Genomic DNA, 23385 nt, shown 5'->3' with positions numbered 1-23385 from the left:
TCTTCGGGGCTGTGGGCCCCTCTTCCTCCATAAACAAGTATATTGGAAATGTTATTTTATGATAGCATTGACATAAAGAAATATTGATATCATATAAGAAAACACATTCTTCAACCTAGAAGTTCATTTTTTCCCTCCTGATTTGAAAATAAATTAAAACATTTCTGTGGGCCCATAAAGAATCATGGGCCCCTCTGACACCATCTGCCACTGTGCCTCACGGAGAAGTCAGCAGTGCTTTCAACTCCTGAGTCCCACATAGAGAGACCTGGGAATGAGAGTTTTCTTGCGATGCAAGACTTCTAGTGCTAGAATCAGGACAGTTCTGGCAAACCTGCATATTTGGTTACTCTAGTCCCAGGGGCCCCCTTGGGGACCTAGATGGACTCCTCTCCCTTTTCCTTGTGACTGTGGGCCCCAGGGACACTGCTTGCTCTCCTGCCCTCTGTAAAGCTACCCATGTACTCAGTCCTGGAGGTCTTCCTGACCTTCCTGACCTCCTTAACCCTTTCCTCTGCAGCCTGGCTGTGGCCTGGACACTGTGGCCCTGGCCGCCTCTGCTGATCCCCACACATCACACACCCTGCTGATCAGCTTGATCACAGAACACAAGCTCTTCGAGGGCAGGGGCTGCCCCGAACACTGATGCAGCTCCAGAACAGTGCCTGGCAGACAGGACGGGCTCATTAAACATCTGCCTAATGATCTGAATAAAACACAAAGAAATAATAAGACATGAACACAAAACCCCAGAACAAATATAGGGAGACCAAAAGGTTCCAGAATTGTGTAAGACTGCTATCGGGTTCCTGGTCCATGGCACTCTGCTCCACCTCTGAGAAAACAGCTGGAAATCAAAGGGGACTCCTGTCCTCTGCCTGTTTCTGAGAGCAGATGATGCAAATCCCTTCCTTCTCTGTTCTCGCCTACCCTGGGCCTTCCTGAAGCCTCCCTCTCAGCTCAGAGGTCTCCAATGTGAATGCAGACCGAATATGGTGGCATCAGTCCGTTCTACTGCCACAGCCATAGGACTTTTCCCTTGGGGTGTTTTCCCTTGCCCTGAGGGTTTCTAGAGCATGAGTGGGTCTTTCTCCAGATCGGTTCTCCTTACTCAGATCCCCCTTTCTGTCTCTGTGACCCCTTACTTTGCCTCCAAAACTAGGGATTGTATCTCTCCCATCTCTGTGTCCCCAGAGCACCCAGAGCCAGAGCATTGTGGCCTCAGTCAGGGATGACGGTGGGCAGGGTGACAGAGTGCATCCCCAGACCCCATCCCAGGCTCCAGTCTCTCTGAAGGCTGGACACTGCTCTTTCAGAGCCAATTAAAGAGGATGCCACTGTAGGGATCCCTGGGTGGTGCAGCGGTTTAGCACCTGCCTTTGGCCCAGGGCGCGATCCTGGAGACCCGGGATCGAATCCCACATTGGGCTCTGGTGCATGGAGCCTGCTTCTCCCTCTGCCTATGTCTCTGCCTCTCTCTGTGACTATCATAAATAAATAAATAAATAAATAAATAAATAAATAAATAAATTTTTAAAAAATGTTTTAAAAAAGAGGATGCCACTGTAAATCATATGTCTGACAAAGGATCACTATCCAGAACATATAAAGAACCCCAGCAACCCAGTAATAACAACAAAAAGACCCAATTTAAAAAATGGAAAAAAACCTGGAATAGACATTTCTCCAAAGATACACAGATGGCCAATAAGCACATGAAAAGATGCTCAACATCACTCATCACTAGGGAAATGCAAATCAAAACCACAATGGGATGCCACCTCATACTTATTAGGATGGCCATTATCAAAGACAAAGAAAATAGCAGGCGTTTGGCAAGATCGTGGAGAAATTAGAACCCTGGGCATAGCTGGTGGGAACGTGAAATGGTGAAGCCACGTGGTAAACGGACTGGCAAGTCCTTGAGAGATTAAACAGAAAGAATCACCACATTAACCAGCAGGCCTACTTCTGGGTTGGTACCTACAAGAAGTAAGAATGAAGACTCAACAAGTAGTTGTACACTCATGCCGACAGTGGCATTATTCACAATAACCAAAAGATGACAGCAACCCACTGACAGACGGGTAGATAAAGTGTGGGACAGACCTGCAATGGAGTATTATTCACCCATAAAAAGAAGGAAATTGTGGCACAATTGTGGCACAGGCAAAATGGGGGAACCCTGAAGACACTGCACTAAGTGAAATAAGCCAGTCACAAAAGGACAATACTGCATGACTCTAGTTACAGGAGGCTCCTGGAGTCGTCAGATTCACAGGGGCAGAAGGCAGAAGGGTGGCCGCCAGGGGCTGCGGGAGTGGGGAGCTGCTGGCTAATGGGGATGGAGCCCAGGCGAGGAAGATGGAAACATTCTGGAGATGGATGGTGCGATCGGGGGCACGACGTGAAAGCACTCTTGCCACCCAACTCTACACTTAAAAATGGTCAATTTTATGTAGTGTATATTTTATCACAACTTTTAAAAAAGAGGATTCTTAAGGGCAAGGGAAACTGGAGGCCTTGTAGCCAGCTGGTTTTGTCTGGTCCCATACAGTCGGGAGTGTCCCTGACTTTCCATTTTCCAAGCAAGTGAGCAGTCAGTCCCGCTTCTGAGCAGGGTGGCCCCCTCATCCGCCAGCGGCAGGCTCTTTCCCAGGCCCCAACCCCTCCTGCACGCGCTAAGAAAAGGCCGGACCCTGGGGCTGATCCAGACAGCGCAGCCCAACTCAGAGGAGCTCTGCAGCGACGTGAGGGTCTTAGAGCTTCCCAGGGGACTCTCCACAGAGACACACAGAAGCCTGGGCTCAGAGATCTAGAAGGGGCCTCGAAATGAACTGGCCCAGGCACCCCCATTCTGAAGCAACTGGAGTTGTTAGGTGACTGACAACTAGTGGGGACTCCCCAACCTGCCTCAGATGCTCCCCCTCCAACCCACCATGGCTGGCCCCGGTCAGGGAGCTGGGTCTGCCTTTCCAGCCCATCCACTCCTAGGAAAATGGATGCGTCAGCCAGAGGAAGATGTGGGGAACACTTCTTTCTCTCTGTGTCGTCTTTCTTCTGCAGGCCACAGAGCCATGGCATGCTCTTGACGTCATGGAGCTGGGCGCTGGGAATGGGCTCGCCTTCAGAGCCATCCACCCCCACCTCCAAACCACTTCCTCCCTCTCACACAGCGGGCCTCCCTACACACAAACACTCGGAAGAAAGGCTTCCTCAGCTTCATGGACAATCCCATGTGCTCTGAGAGCGCCCAGTCGAGGCCAGCGGAATGTGGGGGCCATGGGGCAGGGGGGTTGTCGAAGCCCAGCTCGTGTGCTCTGGTTACACACTCCTACCCGGGCTGACAGGACATGGGCGCCCCGGCTGCAGGAGCCCCCTCTCGCACTGGGTGCTGGCTTCAGCTTGGCCGGAGCTCCCTGAGTGCAGGGCACCCAGCGCCAGAAGTGACTCCGTAATTCAGAGGTGGAGAGTGGCTCGTGGGAGGCAGGGCCTGGCGCCTGGCACCCACACTGCACACCCCCCCGGGACTTGTGCCAGTAGCCAGGACGGCAGCCGGCGCTGCCCTGTGGGAAGGCCCGCAGTCCCTCTTGGCTCCCTCTAACTGGAGACCCCACCTGTGCCCTCAGCTCCGCAAGCTGGGTGGTGCTGGGTGCTGGGGGCCTCTTCACCAGCCCACACATGTCCTCTTGTCACTGTGCAGCCTGCCCAGCTAACCCCACTCCACTACCCCAAGTGATGACACGGGAACGTGTCTCATTGGTTATGAAGTCACTCTGAGTCTTCTCAAGTGTGTGTTGTCTCACGGTGTCACACAAAGGCACAAGGGCCGGGACATTTGGTTTCCTTCTGCTCCTAAATGTCCTGGCAAAGTGCACCATCCTCAGAGACTCCCCGATGGATGCTACTGACATGGGGTCGCATTGGTGGGCACCTTGGGACCTCACTGCCAGGCTTCAACCAGGAATTCTGGAAAGAGCCTTCAGAGAAACAGTATAGCCTAGAAGCTAGGAGTTAAGCATCAGACATGGGCCCTAACCCTGGATCTGCTCCTTCCCACTGTGTGACCCCTTCTGTGCCTGTTTCCCCCACTGTTCCATGGAGAGCACAGATGGTCGTTATGAGGATTAAATGAGTCTGCACACGTAAAGCACGTAGAACAGTGCCTGCCACACGTCAAGGCCCGATAATTCACCGCTATTACTATACATTCTTACCGTTTCCCGGCAGCCCCCTAGCTCCTGCCCTTTCTCTGTTCTGTGAACAGAGCTAAATGCTTCCATGCACCCCAATCATGACCTCCACCTCCCCATGTCAAAATTCACCACCCATCTGCATTTCTCGAAATGGCCCTTATTACCCCAAGCCCGGGATTTTTCCTTGAGCTCCCACAATCAAATGCTGGGCCCTCTGTTAGCACGTATTGTCCCCTGGAGGAGCAGGTCTCCCATTGTACAGAAGGACAAAGTGAGGCCTCGGGCCGTGAGCATGCTTCCTGAGGCACACACAGCAAAGGCTTGGGGCTGGCTTCCCAGGCCCAGGCATGGGCTCGCTTAGGGGCCTGAGTTCCCTGAGCAGCACACGCCCTTCCCGCTCCACCCGGGCCAACAGAGGATGCTGCAACTACTGGGACTCCCAAACCGGGGTCTTCACGTGCTCAGAATTAAACTGGGAGATGAAGACAAACAAGAAGGGTGTTGATTCCTGCCCCTCTCCATGGCGGAAAGGCAGACAGAAGACACCTGTCACAGGAGGCTCTCCTGCCTCCTCACGTGGGCTCCTCGGCCTCCACCCCGCCGCCCCACCGCCAGGCCCCACTTGAGGAAGGACCAGGCCAACTCCTGCCAGCAGGTGTCCTGCTGGTTGCTTAGTGACCCAGTCCTGCCTGCCCTCATCCTCCAGGGCAAACAGCTGAGCAATCACAGATGGGATGGAGAGAGGCGCTCTATGTTTGGAAAGTTGTCTTTGCATTTTCTGCTCACTCAGTGAGATTTTTCTTTTCAGAGTTACTGGAAAAATCCATTGATGCCACATCCAGAATCTCAGCAAGCTTCCCTTTAGAACAGTTGGGAGATCAGCTTTCACCCACTGTGCCCTGAGGACCTTGCAGCATGCGCCCTCTGGGGAGCCCCTGCTGCTGCCCCTTAGGGCTCTCCCTTTAGGAGGCTCCAAGACCACTCCTCCTTTATCAAACATGCATCAGCACCTCCCATATGCCGAGGACACAATGATGACCAGGATGTGGCCCCTGGTCCAGAAAATTACAGCCCATCAAAATGAGGGATAGGAAAGATACGCTGGTGTTCAGGAAAGTGAGAACAAGTGGAAATGGTCTCTAGACACCCCAGATTCACCAGCTTCCACACTTTCCCTGCTGTGTGTGAACTGGAGATTGGCCATGCCTACTGCCTCTGCACATGGTCCAGCCAGCGGAGGACCTGCCCCCCTCCCTGCGGCGGGAAGGCCAGTACCCTGCAGACCCAGCTCCTGCCTGCCATCCACCTCGGGGTACAGGGGACCATCCCACACCACTCTTCATGGGGGGGGGGGGCAGAGGGGCAGCCAGGCAATGAGAAAGAGGAGGAAAGGCTCACTGGCTGGAGGCTGATGCGACAGAGATGCAGGTGTGGTGCCCCGGATTCCCCAAGCCCAGAGCAGGAAAAAGTGACCTGGATTTCAGCACCAGGGAACCGGCTGAATGAGAACCCCCGCTTCCTATGGCAGGTCACCAGAGTTTGAGGCAGGAGACTGGAGCTCATTTGTAGCTTTTCAAACTCGACTCTCACCCAGGGTGCCACGTGGGTAATGGAAAAAACACGTGTTTTGGAGTACGACAAATGTGGGGCGGGGGCCTCACCCTTGGCTAGCCCTTTTTCCCATATGACCTCACAGAATGGGCCAATCGTTTGGCTTGACAGCTATAGCAATTCTGCATGTGTGGCCCGTCAGAACCACTCAGCGCCGGGCTGCCACCTCCCTAGGTCTGCAGCACCCCAGGGAGCAGGGGTCCCACCAGCTGGAAGCAGGCCATACAGCACCCTGGACAAGGAAGGATGGAAAACCGGGTTGTGGGAGGATGGAGGTGATGACCACAGCTTCCCCTCCCCTGCCTGGGATGGATCCTGTGCAGGGCCACTTGGGAACAAGAGGATGGCTGCAACTCCTGGCAGTCTCCTCCGGCTCCGGGAGTCTATGCCTTTCAGAGCCTGAATCTGCTGTACCCTCCCAGGGGCTGCTGTAACCCCGTCATTGTCAGTCTGCAGCCAGCCTGCCCCCGGCCCCCCTATAGGCTACTCATGCCCAAACCGTTGGGCTCTGGGAGCCGGCCCCTCCAGCCCCCGCCTTGGGAGCTGCTGCCCTGGTCTAATGAAAGCCATGTGGCTGCAGGGCAGATGCAGCCTCTTCCACCTGGATGTCCCTCTGCCTAGCGGCCCGCATCCAAATACTTCATGGATGGCGAGGGAAGAGCTAGGGTCTGTTGCACAACACGTCTGGGGGCCGTAAGGTCTGTAAGTGCGCAGACTGAGTTGTATCTATCTGTCCTCCCCAACCCCGGCGTTCAGTGCTGTAAGAAAGTTAAAAACACAATGGTTTGATTGAGGCCTGCAGACCTAGGTACTGCAGGGTTTGGGATGCTATAAAGAACAGGAACCAAGTGTGGACTTCGCTCTGGAAGCAGTGGGGAGGCCCTGAGGGCTCTGTGGTAGGCCCTTGGCAGTCGTAAGCAGGGTGCACGAAAGAGAAAGAAACAGGATGGAGGCCGTTGGGTGACTTCCTGAGGTACACAGGTGAGAGGTGATGAACACCCAGGCAGGGCGGGAGGGTGCTGGGCAGAACGGAGAGCCTGGCATCCGCAGCGCTGGAGACAGAACCCACAGTGACAGGCTGAATGAGGGAGGAGAAGACCTCAGACACAGAAGGAAATCATTTATGAGTCGGTTCTGGACATATTAGATTTCAGCCATCTGAGGGGCCATGTAAAACCTCCAATAGGCTACAGAAAATTTTGCTCTAGAGCCAGGAGGAGAGGTAGGACGGGGGCCACAGGCTGGGGAGTGTTGAGCTTAGCTAAGTGGGGTGAGGGGGAGGAATCAGGACAGCACCGTGGGTAGAAGCCACAGGCCCTGTGACTTAAGGCTTTTCTGCCTCTACAGCTCCCTTCTTCCTCCTGGCCCTGAAATTCAATGCTCCTGATTCTTGACAAATGTATCTGGTCCCCAGGGAATATGCGAGGCCAGGCCCAGGTATCCATGCTCTTTTATGGGTAGACTGAGTCATCTAGAAGAGGAAACTGAGACGCTGGAGGAGGACAAGTCTGGGTCCTCCATACGGAAGGATCCCAAAGCCAGAAAGTGCACAGGTGTGGGTCACCTGGAGAGTTGAAAGTGGAAAAGGGAGCCCAGGCCCCTGGATACTCAGGCTGAGCCCAGTGAGGCCACCTTTTCAAAGCTCGTGGGCTAGAACCTGGATCCAGAGTCCAACCTGACATGGTGAACTAAGAGCCAGGATTCAGACTTGGCTTCTAGTGCAGGGGTCTTTCTTCCTTCCTCCTTAAACTGCTTGGGTGGATGGATGTTGCATATGCCCCAAACTGTAGCCAGAATTGCTTTATAGGGAAAAACCAGCTGAGTCAGGATAAATGGTCTAAACTGGGGAAGCAGCAAGGGTGGGCCGGAGGAGAGGCAACTGGAATGCAGAGGTGAGGATGCCTTGAGTAATGAGGGTGGGCGGGGGTGGGGGGGTGGGGAGGATGTGTGCCAGCTATGCAGGTCCTCTTCCAGAGCGCTCCCCGCTCCCCGTGGAAGTCCTTACAGCTGAGAACCTGGTAGGTTAACCTGGTAGGTGAGACCTAAATTCCCCACTGGCTCCATGAAAAGGTGGTGAGGAGGTCTGCTCCTGGGCAGAGGAGGGACCCTCGGGGAAGGAAATAAAGATAGGCTCCCATACAAGTGTTCTTGCTGAACGGAAGACGAAGACCCCAGTCTGGAGAGATGAAGTGACTTGGCCACGGCTCCTCAGTGGATAGCTGGAGCTGGCACAAAGAGCCAGGACTTGGCTCACCGTTCTGTGATGCTTCTACTACCTCATGGCAAAGGGCTGCTGCTCCGACACGCCTTGTTCAGTGGGTCACAGTGAAGGTAACGGGGACCCAGGGGCTCTGAGTCCTCAGTGCTTAGCTGTGTGACAAAGGACAAATCTTTGTACCTCCCGGCTTCAGTTTCCTGCCTAGGAACCTCTCTGGAATCTGTGATAAGTGCCATCTTGCATTTCAATTGAAGTTACCAAATATTTCCTAAATGGGTGGTTCCCTGACTTCAGGAAATAGGATCATCACCTGGATTAAAGCAGATGTGAGGGTCCTACCTACAAAGATTCAAGACCCAGTGAGACTGAGGTGGGGTCCCCGCATCTCCATTTTCAAACAGTGATCCAGAGAGTTCCTCTGAGGGAAGGGGCTGGACCATCTTGGAGCATCACCAGAGGCTTCAGATGCTACAGAGGCACGGAGGGGGGCCGAGGGAGGAGAAGCATCCGTGCTCAAGGAGTTGCCAGTGTAGCAGAGGAAGACAGGACCTCAACCCAGGAACGGCAGGTCCTTGGTGACTGACGAAGGAGAGGTACACAGTTACCGCAAGTTGCCAAGAAAGTCTGAGCAGAGCTTCCACAGCGGTTGGGCAGAGAAGAGGGTTGGAAGGCTGGGAGGCAGAGCCAGCTAAACGCTCTCACCACAACCTGCTTCCTCTGCCACCTGAGTTCACAGCTGTAGCCACCTCCCAACCTCCCCTGTGGTTAGGTGTGGCCATGTGACCTGGTCCTGGCCAATAGCGTGTGGGTATAAAAAACACCACTCTGGGCCTGGCCCACAGACATCTCCCATGTGTTATCCGGAGCCCCCACCTGCTACTGTAACTCTACTTAAAGAGGAAAATCACTGGCTCTTATGTCCCATGACTGACAAACAGGGGCTGTTTGTTTCGTCCATCCTGAGGATACCGGATGCAAGACAGAAGACAGAGCAACTCAACCGAACCAGCACTTAGACAGAAGTCTGCTTCTGAAACCAGTGCGTGGTGCTACGCCGCACCCAAAGGGGATGTGAGTGGTGGTCTTCACCGCCCTCACGGACAAAAGCAACACCAGGAAGGGCCCGAGAGGGCAACGGGCAGCGAACTCCACAGGAGGGGGCTACAGCCTCCAGCCTGAAAGGAAGGCTTATCCTGGGGCTGGGCCAGCATGAAACATCTTTTGAGGTTAGTGTTGGTCTGTGCAGGCTCCTGAGATGTCTCAGAGAAGTGTGAAATAGTCCCACAGTTCTTAAGACTCTCTTTTTTTTTTTTATTACTATTGCTCAAATTTGGAACTAATTTATTTTTAGTATTCTTTTCTCTCATGCCAAGAGGGGCAGGTGCAGGTGCCGTGCCCGAGGCCTGGGTGTGCCTGCTGCTGGTGGAGAGACCGGTATTTCCCTGACTGGTCCCAGGACCACCAGGGTTGGCTGGCATCCCTGGGGTGCCACAGACGCCCTGTCCAGGAAGGGGGCTGACCAGCCAGACAAGTGCAGGAACAGAAACAGAGCTGGCTTCTGCTCTGACCTCTGAGATCCCTGGCATCTGCCTTGAATTTTTCAAGAATCAATGGTGTCAACACAGAGCAGAGAAAACCGAGGATGGGAGTGCACGGGGGATGGGAGTGTGCCCCACATGCGCTCAAGGATATTTAACTACAGATAGAGTCAACCTTCTGCTCTCCATATCCACAAAGAAAACACGTGAGGAGGATTCCCGGCAAGCAGTATCTTAGGATAGACACCAACAAGAACTTTTAAATGATTTAAGTTGTAAAATTTTGGAACTGATGACAGGGAACTCCCAGCTAGTCAACTGTAGAGTCAATGTCCCCCGGCTAGCGTGCCTCATGGAGTGGAGCATGAGGTTGTGTGGGTCTTTCCGTTTTGTAGAAGGCTCTGAGAGGACAAGGAAAAAGTCTGCCTCGCGTCACCTGCTGAGTGACGAGGATCAAGAAGAATACTTGACAGAAAGTCCAAGAAGGATGTTAGCCCTGGCTTCACCTGACTGCCCAGGTGGCCTGGTGAAGCCCTCCTGCCTCTTGGGGGCTCAGTTTCTCCATCTGTAAAGCAAAGCACTAGCCCAAACGATTTCTTTCAGCCCCGATCTTCTGCAAGAAGCAGCCTTCATGTGTTCTCAGGGGACCCACTCGAAGCTCTGGGTGGCTCCAGAGCCTTGGGGTCCTGGAGAGCTCACAGGCCAAAACCCAAACTGCTGCCATTGTGGGCATTCGGGAAACCAATAGAGCAGAAATTGGCCCCACATCTAAGGTCATACCCCAGGTGGGAATAAAGAGGTAGATGGCAGGGATGGCCAGGGGCCCCAGCTTCACCGTCACCAGCCCTGTCAATGGCCACATGCTGCCGTCCATAGGCTTAATGTAGAAAAGTCTCTGGGTCTGGAGGCAAGCGGTGTAGGTTCTGACCCTGACTCCATCATAAACTTGCTGTGCCGCTGTCTCTCCACCTTCTGGGGCCTCCTTTCTGTGAATGGGTAGGCTTTTCTCACTCCCCAACCTCTTGCCCATGGGGCTGGAGAGAGAGGGGGGCCTCCTTGGAGGCAGAGCCAGTGACAACTCCCACGTGGTGGCAACAGGAGAAGCAGTGATGCTTCCCGGCAGCTCCCCCCCCCACACCCCAGGGCAGATCCAGGTTGTTCCAACAAGGCTATTTATAGCCACCACCTGTCCTGATGTTGCCGGGATGGGGGCCCTAGGGAAACACAAAGGCCTTTCCTTGGAGACTGGAAAGAGGAATTCCCTTAGGAGCTCAGGGGTGATCTGTCTTCGGGTAGGAAAAAAGCATCGTCGTTAGGGGTCAGGATGGGATTGTGATAGGGCAGGTCTCCTGGAAATGCCTTTCCAGAAGTGGCTGCAAGGGAGAAGCCTGAGCTGAAAATGTGATTAAAGGCGGAACAACAGACACTTGGAAGGATGAAAGAAACGTTTGGGTGAAGCTTCCCCAGCTCCCAAGGCGGGCACACAGCCCTTCGCTCCCCAGACAGGCCTGCGCTGAAATCGAGTCCTGGCCAGAGGAGCGCTGCCCTTCGGTCCACATCTCATCCAGGGGCTAGGCGGTGGCCAGGCGCTGGGCGGGGCGGGCCCACCATCCTTTCCTTTTAGAAGCATTCATCCTTATCACCCCATGCGGGGGTCCAACACATGAGTTTCTTAGAAGGGATTACGCTGCCCCCCCCCCCCCCCACCGGGCTTCTGTGCTGGGCCAAACTGAGGTAGGGAGTCACGCAGAGGCCTCATGTGAGGGCATGGATTCAAGAACCAAAGTCAAGAAAGAGCGGATGTGTGATGCTGAATCAAAGGAGTATTTTCAGGAGTGATGCTAGGAAGTAGTGCTGGGAGGCTGTCTGGGCCAAGAACAAGTCACCCACCATCCCCAACGCCGCCCCAGCATAGTTTCTTACAAGATATTTCTATCTCTCCCAAGAAATAGCAGACACAGCTACCTTCTTCTTTTGCCAAGTAAAAGAAACCCCAGCTTCTTGGGGCCCATTCCTCCACCCCATCATGCAAGAAGCCCACCGTCTGGGACCAAGGGCTCACAGCCTGGCTGGCTCTAAGTGCAGCCGCTAAACTCTGTTCTAAAGAAACAGGAACCATTTCCGCCCAGGGCAGCAGCAAAACTCTGTAGAGCAATGGTTTTACCTCAGCTGCGTATCAGAGTTACCTGGGAAACTTTTCAAAATCCTGATGCCCCGGCTGCATCCCAAACCCATTAAGTCAGACTCTCCGGTTGTGGGCAGGTACCCACATTTTCTAAAGCTCCCCAGGTAACTCCAGTGTGCAGCTAAGGTTGAGAACCGCCCATCTAAAGACCCAGGCAGCTGGAGTGCCTGTGGGGTAGGGGTCAGGGGGGCAGTCCACACAAAAAGGCAAGAAGCCCAAGAGGGAGCAGGACACCTCCTCTCGGCCAACACTCTGTTCTCCATGAGCCCGATCTACGGCCCGACCCACTCCTGCCCCCAGCCCTCCAGGACCGGCCCTGCTCCCCAGCCTCATGAGGGGGTGCCCCAGAAAGCAGGTGCCGGTTCCAGGGGCCCGTTTTAGTTGATGCCTTCAAACACTAAAGTTGAAACCGTTTCCTTTGGTTCTTGGGCGTCCTCTCAGAAGGAGACGTCCAGTGCCTTTGTGTGATGTCAGAGCCCGACAAACACAGGGCCAACTGGCAAGATGAATCACTCACAAAGGAGGCCCCAGAGTCAGGTTTGGGTAAGTTTTTGGTCAATCGATCCCTGTAGGACTGCTAAGTTAATGATGAGCCTGTACCCACCTAGGATATTTAACAGCTCACTTCTGTCTGCGAACAGAACAGTCCTTTTAGGCTACCTCTCCAAGGACCTGACTTGGAACCCTCTCATCCAAACAGCATAACAAATAAACGAACAGAGCTCTACCACCACTCCCACCCCCCACCCCGTTTGTGACAGATACGTGATCTGTAGCAACTGGGATGGTTCTCCCAGGGGACTCAGGCGCGCCGGGTGTCCGGAGTGGGGAGCACATACAGCCCTCTGGGGAAACACACACAACGCCCTTTAGGTTACCCCAACCCAGCCTGGAGGTGACGAGGGGAGTAGGATGGCGACTTAGGAGGGAAGTTGTAGTTTGCTTCGACAAACACCCTGCACTTCTGCAAAGTCACTAAAGATGGTTTCTGACCACTGACAATACGGAAGTTTCAACCTAGGGATGTTTATCCTCCGGGGCGCCATCCACCTTCCACCCAGGGCTTCAGGGCTCAGAACTTGCTGGGGGTGTGGGGGGGGTGGGAGGGAGTGAAACAGAGCGGTTGGCCGTCACCCTCCCAGGCACAGGTGAGCATGCCCCACACCCCGGGCCAAGCGCTGTCCCCAAGTCCTAGAGAGCCGTTTTGAAAGGGTCCAGGGCCAGGAAATACTGGAAAGTGCTTGCTGGTGGCTCCAGATCCGACCTGGGTCCGCTCCACCGAGGAGCACGAGAGGGTCCCCGGGGCCAGCGCCCCCCCTCCTCCTCCCTCCTCCTGTTGGCCTGGGCCTGGCGCCCCTTCGCGCCCCCCCCCCCTCTCTGCGGCAGGGGCTCCGGGGCTCAGGCTGTTTACCTTGGAGGGCGGTCTGCTCTGCACGCTTCTGAAGAAGGTGGTCTTCGCGGTGAAGAAGCAGTCCTCCAGCTCCTCCTCCAGGCTGCAGTACCCACTACTCATGCTGCCGTCCACCGTCATCTAGCCCGGGCGCCCGGGGAGCTCGTGGGGCGCGGCGGGGAGGGCAGGGGGGTCCCCGCCCGGGGCGAGCCCCCGGCCCCGGCCCCGGCCCCGGCCCCCGCCCCGGCCCCCTGCGGGCGGGCGGTCACCCGGCCAGGCGCAGCCCCTTCCCCGGCGCCGGCCGCGCTGCGAGCTCGGGGGGCACGTGGGCGCCCGCCTCCCTGGGCATCGGCACCGGCACCGGCACCGGCATCGGGGACCGTCCCCTGCGCCCCGCGCAGCGCCGCCGCGACACCTCCCCCGCCTGCCCGCGCCTTTCCTGCCCTCGCCCCGCGCGGAGCAGTCGGAAGCCACTTCCTCTCGCAAGGTTCCCCGAAGCCCGGCTCGGCGGGCGCCGCGCCCCTCCCCCTCCCGCGCCTCCCTCCCCGCCGCCCGGAGGCGCTGGCGCAGGCGGTGGCGCCGGATCCGGGGCGCGCGCAGGTGGCCCCGCGGCGCCAGAGGTCGGGTTAGGGATGCGGGGAGAACGTTCCGGGCGGCCTGTCTTCATCCCTCTGGACCGGCGGGCCGTGCCCCACGGTCCTGGGCCTCCGCGTCCCGCCGCCCGTCCCCCTCCAGCCACATCCCCCATCACCGGGTGAAGGAGCCCGGTCTCTCCCAGTGCTTAAGGAAGCAAGCGGAGAAGAAGAAAACCCGGATCTCGCGTCTGCCTGGAGAAGCAGCAATATTTTAACTTGGAAAGGCCAGAACAAGCTGCAGAGGCCCCACACGCATATGCAGATCATTTGCAAAGTTATGGCAACCTGGAGCGCAGGCCTTCCTCTCCCTCCCCCCCAGACTCAGGATACCAGAGCCCGAAGACACCACCCAGGTTATTTGCTCATCCCCCTCCCCCTCCACCACCAGGGTCTGGCCAAGGAGTGGGTCTTTGCCGGTTCTTGTCATTCCCATCAAAGATAGCTCCTGTACCATCAGACTGGATGGAGGAACATCTTCCTTGACTAGGGTTTAGCCCTCAAAGCAATTAGGGGGCACCCCAATAACTTCTCAGACCCTGTCTGTACAGTCATAGCAGTTTACCCTCTCTTGCATAATTCCTGCATGTGTCCAGTCATTTACCTTGCTCAGCAGCCTTGAGATAGAGATGATTATTCCCATTTTATGGATGAGGGAACTGAGGCTCAGAGTCATACAAGTAGGGTATGTATGCTGGGCCTCAGACCCAGGCCTAGGGCCCATGCTCTTAGGCACTGGGAATCTCGGCTCTCAGCAGGACTAGGACTGTTTTGGTGTGCACTTTGCCATCTTTCAGCACAGTGGCGCCCAGAGTCCCAGGAAAGGAAAACAAACCCTTGGAGACGGCGCTCACAGGGTCTGATGGCCTATGGCCCCAGGAGCCGCCCGGAGAGTGGCTGAAGGGGAATTCAGGACTCTCCAGGTAGATTTCCGTGGTTTTCCCTGCAGGTCTGAAACAATCCAGTCCCAGAAAGCACAAGCTGGCTAGAGGGCTAGACTCAGCCCCCAGATACCACGCTGCCAACTCCATTTTCAGCTGTCGTTATTTTTATGAGGAACCCCCACCTTCCCCCACCTTAGCCAAATCTGTCAGTGCTCAGGAGGGTTTCAAACTGCAGCCCAGTTGGGCTCCATCCTCCCACACAATCTTTTTCCCAGAAGCCCGTGAGTGCCTGGCAGGTACAAACACGAGACAGCTGAGAGTTGGCACCCTAGCCGGCTGGCCGTCCTGGCTAGGACGTCCTGGCTCAAGAGAATGGTCAACACCAGCGGGAAGATACCGGGCGGAGGTAAGCAGTTGGGGATGGGGGCAGGAGTGAGTTACCAGGTGTTTTGGGGGAAGAGTTCACATTTTATAGGATGGAAGAACCTCTGGCTTGATCTGGAACAATCTTTTCTTCAAATGAGTATTTTAGAGACTGGTTGACGGGGAGGGTGTCCCCAGAGACAGTGGTTCAGGCAAAGGAACCTGGTATTAGCCTCACAAGTGCTTCCAAGTGCAGTGCAGTGCCAGAATGATGAATGCTAGGGTGGGGGGGTGGGGGTGGGGCTGCATAATCCTCGGGCCACCCATAGCCTACCTGCTTTGTCCAGCCAGCAAAGTAACACATTTTTCTTTATAAAAGGAACCTCCTGGCTCAGTGGGAATCCAATACTTAAGAAAAAACAGGCCCCAGATTCTTTGTGGCCATACTGTGTCCTTGGAGTCATGCAGGGATCTCTGCATTCAAAATGCACAATCTTAAAATTCAGCTAGGAACAACCTCTTTGAACGCCAAGCCAAAGAGCCCCAGGAGTCAGCATGCATCTCTCCTCGTGAGCAACAGGCTAGCTGCCAGCCCTGGTTAGGAAAAGTTCTAAGTGCCATTGTGTTCTTTTAGGGTGCTGTTCCATGCCATTCCAAATATTATGAAAAACTGGTGTCTGAATAGGGCTCCTGAAAGCCTTTTGAGCATTCATGACTCAGATGGCTCTAGAATCTCAAAAGCAGGTTATGATACCCATTTTACAGATATGAAAGTGAGGGAAGTAATATGCTTCGTCACAGCTCATGCTTTCCAAGTCTTTTACCTCCTAGTTTGTGCTTTTCCCCACCCTACTCCACCTCTCAATGACTCTAGGCCTGGAGACTATGTTGGTGAGGACCGTGGGACTAGAAGAAATCTGCAAAGATCAAACATAATACAATAGGTTTCCTCCAGGAGGAAAAATCCAGACTGAAGCTCCAGGAGCCCTAAAAAGGAAGACAGGATTTCTTCCAGTGTCTAATGACCCCATCGGCACCTCTTCCCCATGAATAATCAACAGCAGTGAGAACCTGCCTAGAGGAAGAGAAGGGGGTAGGGGAATGCAAAAGCCTAAGCAATAGCCTTTTAAGCCTCTGGTGGTGAATACACAAAGAATAGGGACAGGCTGTTCTTGTCCCTGGGCCGCAGAAGAGGTATCCGGACCTTAGGATGCAGCCTCCGGAGCCTTAAATCCATGGCATCCTGCTGGGGTTCAAAAAGCCTCACTGAAATGGTGAAATGGGTGTCTTTCCTGGCTCAAAGTTTCAGATGATGAAAGACACTATTTTAAGCTTTTCATCCGTTCTCAGATGTGATCCTGACATGTGCCCAGATCTCCTCGTTTGATCCACTGTGTGGTTCTGCCTGTTCCAGAAAAGCCGCATCACAAGACTGAAAGTCAGAAGCTGGCATTCTATCCCAGCTCCAACTCCAGCTTGATATGGCATCTGGAACAGCTCTGAGCCTCAGGATTCCTCATCTGTCCAGCTAAAGGGTGTCAGGGTGGAGGTCAGCTTTGGGGCCTTATGATCTACCAACATATTCAGAGGCTGAAAACTAGGGTGAAGTGCCACTGGACCCCTGAAACATAGTTTTGAAATCATTCTTAGGGCATTGTTTTTCATGTAATCCCTATAAGAAACTGACAAGGCAGCTACAGTTACTATGTCTCTTTTATTGAGAGGAAAAGGAGGTGCAGGCAAGTTCAGTAATTTGCAGGTAGTCAAACATGCTAGTTAATGGTGGAGCCAAAATCAACCCAGCTGGTCTGACTCCAGAACCAAGCCCTGGAACATTCCATAGTAGGACAGTAGGACAGTGATTGCTCCCGTAATACCATCCTGCCTGAAACCAAAGCCCATCACCAACAAGCCAGGAACTACTTTCTCAGTGGGCCTATGCCCTTGTCTTCCCTTGAGCTTGTTAGGGCTTTCTGGGGTCCAGCCATTGATTTCTTCTTCTCTTCCTCCCCCACCGCCATATGCCTGTGCTCTCCCTGGGAGCTCAGTCTCACGTGTGCCAACAGTATCACCTATACCTCACAGGCTCATGTCTAAAAATCCTCTCCATCCCAGGTAGCTCCAGATGGATACTTGCACAGCTCACTGGGTACCCAGCCCTCCTCTTTGGAGCCTCGCTGGCAACACGTCCAAAATTGAGCTCGTTATTCCCTGCTCCTTCACCATTAGTATTCCTGGCTCAATGAATGCCATTAATGTAGATTATTGAAAAGCCTTCTAGTAATTTCCTTTGTTTTGATCTCTGCCTTCTCCAAATTCCCGGCCCCCTTGTGGCCTGAGTATATAGATCAGATCTATACTGAGATCTGATCAAGGCTGTTCTATCATAAAACCTATTCTAATTTCAACTAATAGTTATTGAGTAACTATTACTATACTATATTATAATTATTGCTATGTGTCTGGCTCTAGTTTCTTATTCCTTCATCCATTCATTTAAGAAACATGTACCAGGCATCCTTCCACATGGCAAGTACCAGACGAGGAGTTCAGATTCAGGCCTGAATAAGACAGTCTCTGTCTCTCACCAGACAGTCTAGTAGAACAACATGAAATAAGAAGTTATATTAGAGTTACTAAACTCTTATATGTTTCCTGATCTCTCTCGATTGGCCCAACCCTGCAAGGAGCTATTTTGCAGATGAGTAAACTGAGGCTCAGGGTGGTTCATTTGCCCAAGGTCACAGAGCAAGTAACCAGTAGAATCTGATTTCAAAGCCAGACTCCCTGTGTCTGACAGCTTTCCATTACAACTTCCTTCCTCCAACAACTCCCCAGTACCTAGAGGTGTTCCAAACTCCAGAGCAGGTCCCCAAGGACCTTCAAGGCCCTTCCCAACCCGTGCCCAGCCAGCAGTTCATACCCACCTCTAGCCACAAGGCAGCTTCCCTCCCGGCAGCTGCGCAGAATTTGATTCACAATCCTAGCAGCTGCCCTGCCCTCTTGTGGTTTGTTTTTGCTGTTTTCTCTGCCTGTCAAAATCCCCCAAGTCCTCCTGTCTTCCTGATACATGTTCACCAATCATACCGGACACCCCCACCTTCCCCATGCTTTTTCAGAGGCAGCCTTTCCCAGATGTCCTCTCAGCGTTGAATCTTAAGAATTCCACTCTCCATCCTGAGAGCAGCATTTTACAGCATTAAGCCAGCTGTGCAGAGCCGAGAGCTCAATTTCTCCCCAGACGACTTCCTGTCATAAAAGGTAAGCGGCTACACACCACTTAGGATAGACTCACAGGAGATTCACTTTCTTGCGGGCTCCAGCCCACACAGCACTTCTGTTGCTTGGCTGCTAGGTAAACAGCTCTGATAGGGCCCTGATGCTTAAAAACACTGAATGCAAACCAAGAGGCACACTGACCAAGAGGCACACGTCCTGAAGAGCTCATGCCACATCTGACTCAGGCACAGGGAGGCTGCCTTATGCTTGTCCTCCTTTGCTGGGACTAGAGAAACAAGAGATGTTTCTGGTCTACAGTCCCCATCTCTCCACTGCCCCTTTCCAGACAAGACCAGTGAGCCAGGGCAGTGTGGTCACCAGGGTGAGACATGAACAGCCCTTGCACTACGACACATAGAAAGAGACCTGGCTGCCTTCTCAGAGACTCAGGACTGACCTGGTCCAGCCAGAGGCCCATCTCAGGCAGCCCCTGATTCCAGGGTAGCAGTAGGGAGTGGGACTGTGAGGATCGCAGGGAAATGTCTCCAATACTTAAGGGTTTCTCTAGAAATAAGTACTAGAGTTCTGTCTCTCCCCAGAACCAGGATCTCAGGTGCCTCCTGGTTGGGAAACCTTTCAGCTCTGCCTCATCAGAAACAAGCTCCATGGGTTGGCCTGAGCTGGTCAGATAGGCCTCAGGGCAGCTCCAATGAGAGGCGGCTGTCTAGTGGAGATGAATCACCGACAGCTTTGGCCAGCACCTCTGGCTTCTAGAGCGTGGAAGGAAATCTGTGGAAGGTGGAGCGGCTGTCTTAAATGTAGCCAGAGTGGAGCAGGACAGCTGGGAACTGGCTCCTGCCTTTGGCACATGTGGGTGGGCTGACAACAAATGAAATTAAATGGAATCATAGAATATATTCAATTAATCCAAAATAAGGCAGGGGAAAAAAAGGAACAAAGAACAGAAAGGAAAGACAGGAAAAAATAGAAAGATGATAGATTTAAAATCTAATTATATCAGTAATCACATTAAATGCAAATGATCTAAATAACCCAATTAAAGGGCAGAGATTATCCAGTTGGATTTTAAAATAAACAGGATCCAACTCTTTGCTGTCTACAGGAAATGATTTTAAAATATAAGGACACGGGCAGCCCTGGTGGCGCAGCGGTTTGGTGCCGCCCGCAGCCTGGGGTGTGATCCTGGAGACCCGGGATCGAGTCCCACATCGGGCTCCCTGCATGGAGCCTGCTTCTCCCTCTCTCTGTGTCTCTGCCCCTCTCTCTCTGTGTCTATGAATAAATAAATAAAATATTAAAAATAAAATAAAATACAATATAAGGACACAAATAGCTTAAAAGTAAAAGGATGGATTAATAAATATCATGCTCATGGTCATCAGAAGAAAGCTGGAGTGGCTATATTAGCATCAAAGTAACTTTCAGAGCAAAGAATATTACCAGGGATAGGAAAGGTTATTTCATAATGATAAGAGGCCAGTTAATGAAGGAAATATAATAATCCTAAATGCTTATGTACTGAATAACGGAGCTTCAAAATTCAGGAAGAGAGAACCTTAGGAGAGATAGGCTAGTCCACACCTAGAGTTGGGCCTTTCAGTCCCTCCCCCTCCGAACACACCGTGTGCCTCGACACTGTTACCCGCTCTTGTTATCAGTCACAATTCAATGGGATAAGCGTCTGTCTAGCATTTCTGAGGAGACCTAGTACCCAGACGCCCCCCCTCCAAGAAGGGCGCAGGTGTCCCTAGGTAGTGGGAGGTTAGGGAGGCACATGCGCAGTCACCCCCCCCCCGCCCCCCCTCCCGGCTTGCTTCTGGCTCCCCCGTGTGGTCGTTCTGGGGGCAGCAGGGGCAGCGCCGGGGAGAGGCGGTGGGCGAGCAGGGGAGGGGGCGCGGGGCAGGGAGCTGGGGCCAGCAGGGGGAGGGAGCGCGGGGCGAGTAGGGGGAGGGAGCGCGGGGCAGGGCCAGCAGGGAGAGGGAGCGCGGGGCGAGCAGGGGGAGGGAGCGTGGGGCAGGTGCGGGGCGAGCAGGGGGAGGGAGCGCGGGGCCAGCAGGGGGAGGCAGCGTGGGGCGAGCAGGGGGAGGGAGCGCGGGGCAGGGAGCGCAGGGCCAGCAGGGAGAGGGAGCGCGGGGCGAGCAGGGGGAGGGAGCGTGGGGCAGGTGCGGGGCGAGCAGGGGGAGGGAGCGCGGGGCCAGCAGGGGGAGGCAGCGTGGGGCGAGCAGGGGGAGGGAGCGCGGGGCAGGGAGCGCGGGGCGAGCAGGGGGAGGGAGCGCGGGGCAGGGAGCGCAGGGCCAGCAGGGAGAGGGAGCGCGGGGCGAGCAGGGGGAGGGAGCGCGGGGCAGGGAGCGCAGGGCGAGCAGGGGGAGGGAGCGCAGGGCGAGCAGGGGGAGGGAACGCAGCGGGGAGCGAGCAGGGGGAGGCAGCGCGGGGCAGGGAGCGCGGGGCGAGCAGGGGGAGGGAGCGCGGGGCAGGGAGCGCAGGGCCAGCAGGGAGAGGGAGCGCGGGGCGAGCAGGGGGAGGGAGCGCGGGGCAGGGAGCGCAGGGCGAGCAGGGGGAGGGAGCGCAGGGCGAGCAGGGGGAGGGAACGCAGCGGGGAGCGAGCAGGGGGAGGCAGCGCGGGGCAGGGAGCGCGGGGCGAGCAGGGGGAGGGGCCGTGGGACGAGCAGGGGGAGGGAGCGATGGGCGAGCAGGGGGAGGGAGCGCGGGGCGAGCAGGGGGAGGGAGCGCCGCTGTCCAGGGGGGCCTCGCAGGGAGAAGGCAGCAGCCGGCCACCTGCGGGCGCTGCGCCCTGGAGCCGGGCGGGTGGACGGGGTCTTGGGCCTTCCACACCCCGCCCCGGTGGAGGGGACAGTCCTAAGTCTGGTCGCAAGAAGGGCCGGCGGGACCGCCAAGTGGCCGCGGCCCAGCGCGGGAATCGCGGAGAGCTGCTGCCCGAGCGGCCACGAAGGATTCCCGGGCTGGCCCAGCTTCGGGCTGGTCCGCGGTTGGGGGCCATGGGGAGCCCCCCGCGCCTCAGCACAGGGATGACGGGATAAAAAAGTCCACTGGGGCCGACGGAGGCCGCCTGGTGATGCCCGGGCCTCGGTCCGCGCCCGCACACACCTGCCCTGCGCAGCCTCAGCACAGGGGCGCGCCCCCGCTGCTCAGCCCGGAAACCCAGGCCGGACACCCCGGGGCTTGCCCCAGGTCACACGTGTCAAGTCTGTGGCCTACACAACGCGGATCAGAACGCAGCTCTTCTACCACCTAGATGCTCTGTGTTTTCTTTAAGAAAACATTTTTTTTGCTTCTTAAAATCCTACCCTGTAAACACAGGAGAGCATCAGTCATTCAATCAGCACCGATGCAGGGGCGCAGGGGCGCCTGGGCGGCTGCTTCGGCTCAGGGTGTGATCTCAGAGTCCCAGGTCGAGTCCCCCTCGGGATCCTCGCAGGGAGCCTGCGTCTCCCTCTGCCTGTGTCTCCTCTCTGTGTGTGTCTCTCATGAAAATAAATAAATAAAATCTTTAAAAAACAAAAAACAGCACCGACGCCAACAGCAAACCTGGATGTTGTCTAACTCCTACCCCTCTTGACTCCTACCCTCCCCCAAGGTGAAATCTCTTCAGGGGTTTGCTGGGCGCCTCCCAAGCCCTCCCTCTGCTCTAACCCACGCCGGACACACAGGTACAAAACACAGATCGGCCTGCCCTGCGTGTACCGTGGGGTGACTTGTTTGATTTCACTTCCCACTACTCTCCACGGGACGTACGGATCCAGCTCTCCTTTGGATGAGTGCCTGAGCCCCCGCTCCCACGACTGGGGTTTTCTCCAGGCTCCCCGGGCTCTCCGCTGCTCACCGCGTCCCTTGGGCAGTGCTGGACCCAGGGCCCTGGTAATCGAAGCACAGGATGACCTAAGAGCCCAGCCTCTGAGCACAGCATTTCCCACTGACCTCGCCTAAAGGATTTTAGAGCAGCGCCTGGCTCAGCACATAGGTGTGGAAGGAATCTGAGGCCGGACGTCTGGGTGGCTCAGTGGTTGAGCATCTGCCTTCAGCTCAGGGCGATCCTGGGGTTCTGGGATCGAGTCCCAAGTCGGGCTCCCTGCATGGAGCCTGCTTCTCTCTCTGCCTGTGTCTCTGCCTGTCTCTCTCTCTCTCTCTGTCTCTCATGAATAAATAAATACTTTTTTTAAAAAAAAGAATCTGAGGCAGTCCTGAGAAACACATTTTTTTTTAATTTCAGAGATTAAGTATTAGTTGAATATGTGTCAGGAAAAAAAAACCCCTCAGTACATCAAACCAGGGATTCGAGGGTTTTCCAAATTTCCTTTGACACACGTTTTATTTAAATTTAATAAAATGGATCTATTTAAAGAGAAATGTTAAGTAAATAGTAGCACAGGTGGAACCTGGGAATGGCCAGGCTCCCAAGTGTGGACAGGCCCGGAGCGAGGTTGGGAACTGCTGAGGGAGGGGCCTTGGTGTGGGGCCAGGGGTGGGCTGGCTTCCCAGAGCCCCTCCTGGCTCCAGCTCCCAGCTCCAGCTCCCAGCTCCAGGAGGGGCAGGGGCAGGGGGAAGGAGCCTGGGCTCCGAAGACAGAGTCCCGTGTCCGGCTGTGAGTGATTTGCTGAGAAGGAAGAGTGCTTCTGTTTTTTGCTTATCATCTGGACCTCGATGTACCCAGACAAGTGGCACCAAAGGCCGGAGAGGCAGAGCTGCTGGGCCTCCCCTGGGCTGCCAGGGGTGATGAGAACCAAAGGTGGGGGGGCCGAGAACTTCCATCCTTGGGGTCTGCTTCCTTGAAGGCAATGAAAGGCCTGGACCAAACTGGCAAAGTCGCACTCCATTGGGAAGCACTGGGGAGTCCCTGACAGGTTTGTTTGTTTTTTCAACCGGGGAGCAACTTTAGGGCCACCTGAAGTCTAAAGATTTTATTTATTTATTCATGAGAGAGATAGAGAGAGAGAGAGAGAGAGGCAGAGACACAGACAGAGGGAGAAGCAGGCTCCCTGCAGGGAGCCCAATGTGGGATTTGAACCCAGGACCCAGGATCACGGGATCACGACCAGAGCCCAAGGCAGACACTCAACCACTGAGCCACCCAGGTGCCCCGAGGCCACCTGAAGTCTAAAGCCTTTGGAAT

The 23385-nt window shown here is 55.0% G+C and overlaps 1 protein-coding gene across 2 annotated transcripts in view; it reads right to left on the bottom strand.

The window, feature by feature from the left end:
* Positions 1-23385, bottom strand: part of RASSF5 (Ras association domain family member 5) — a 67123-nt gene that overhangs the window by 15289 nt on the left and 28449 nt on the right. Inside the window, exon 1 of one of the 2 annotated variants that reach the window (XM_025421057.3) lies at positions 13160-13371. The exons of the other annotated variant lie outside the window; for it this stretch is intronic. Within the exon in view, the coding sequence (XP_025276842.1) occupies positions 13160-13279 (120 nt within the window). The 5' untranslated portion in view covers positions 13280-13371. Of the gene's footprint in view, positions 1-13159; positions 13372-23385 lie in introns of those variants that run through there. 2 annotated transcript variants of the gene reach the window in all.

The sequence above is a fragment of the Canis lupus genome, chromosome 38 (assembly GCF_003254725.2).
Source record: "Canis lupus dingo isolate Sandy chromosome 38, ASM325472v2, whole genome shotgun sequence".
Taxonomy (NCBI): domain Eukaryota; kingdom Metazoa; phylum Chordata; class Mammalia; order Carnivora; family Canidae; genus Canis; species Canis lupus.
Note: the sequence above shows the minus strand (reverse complement) of the source record. Positions and strands in the feature narration are given on the sequence as shown.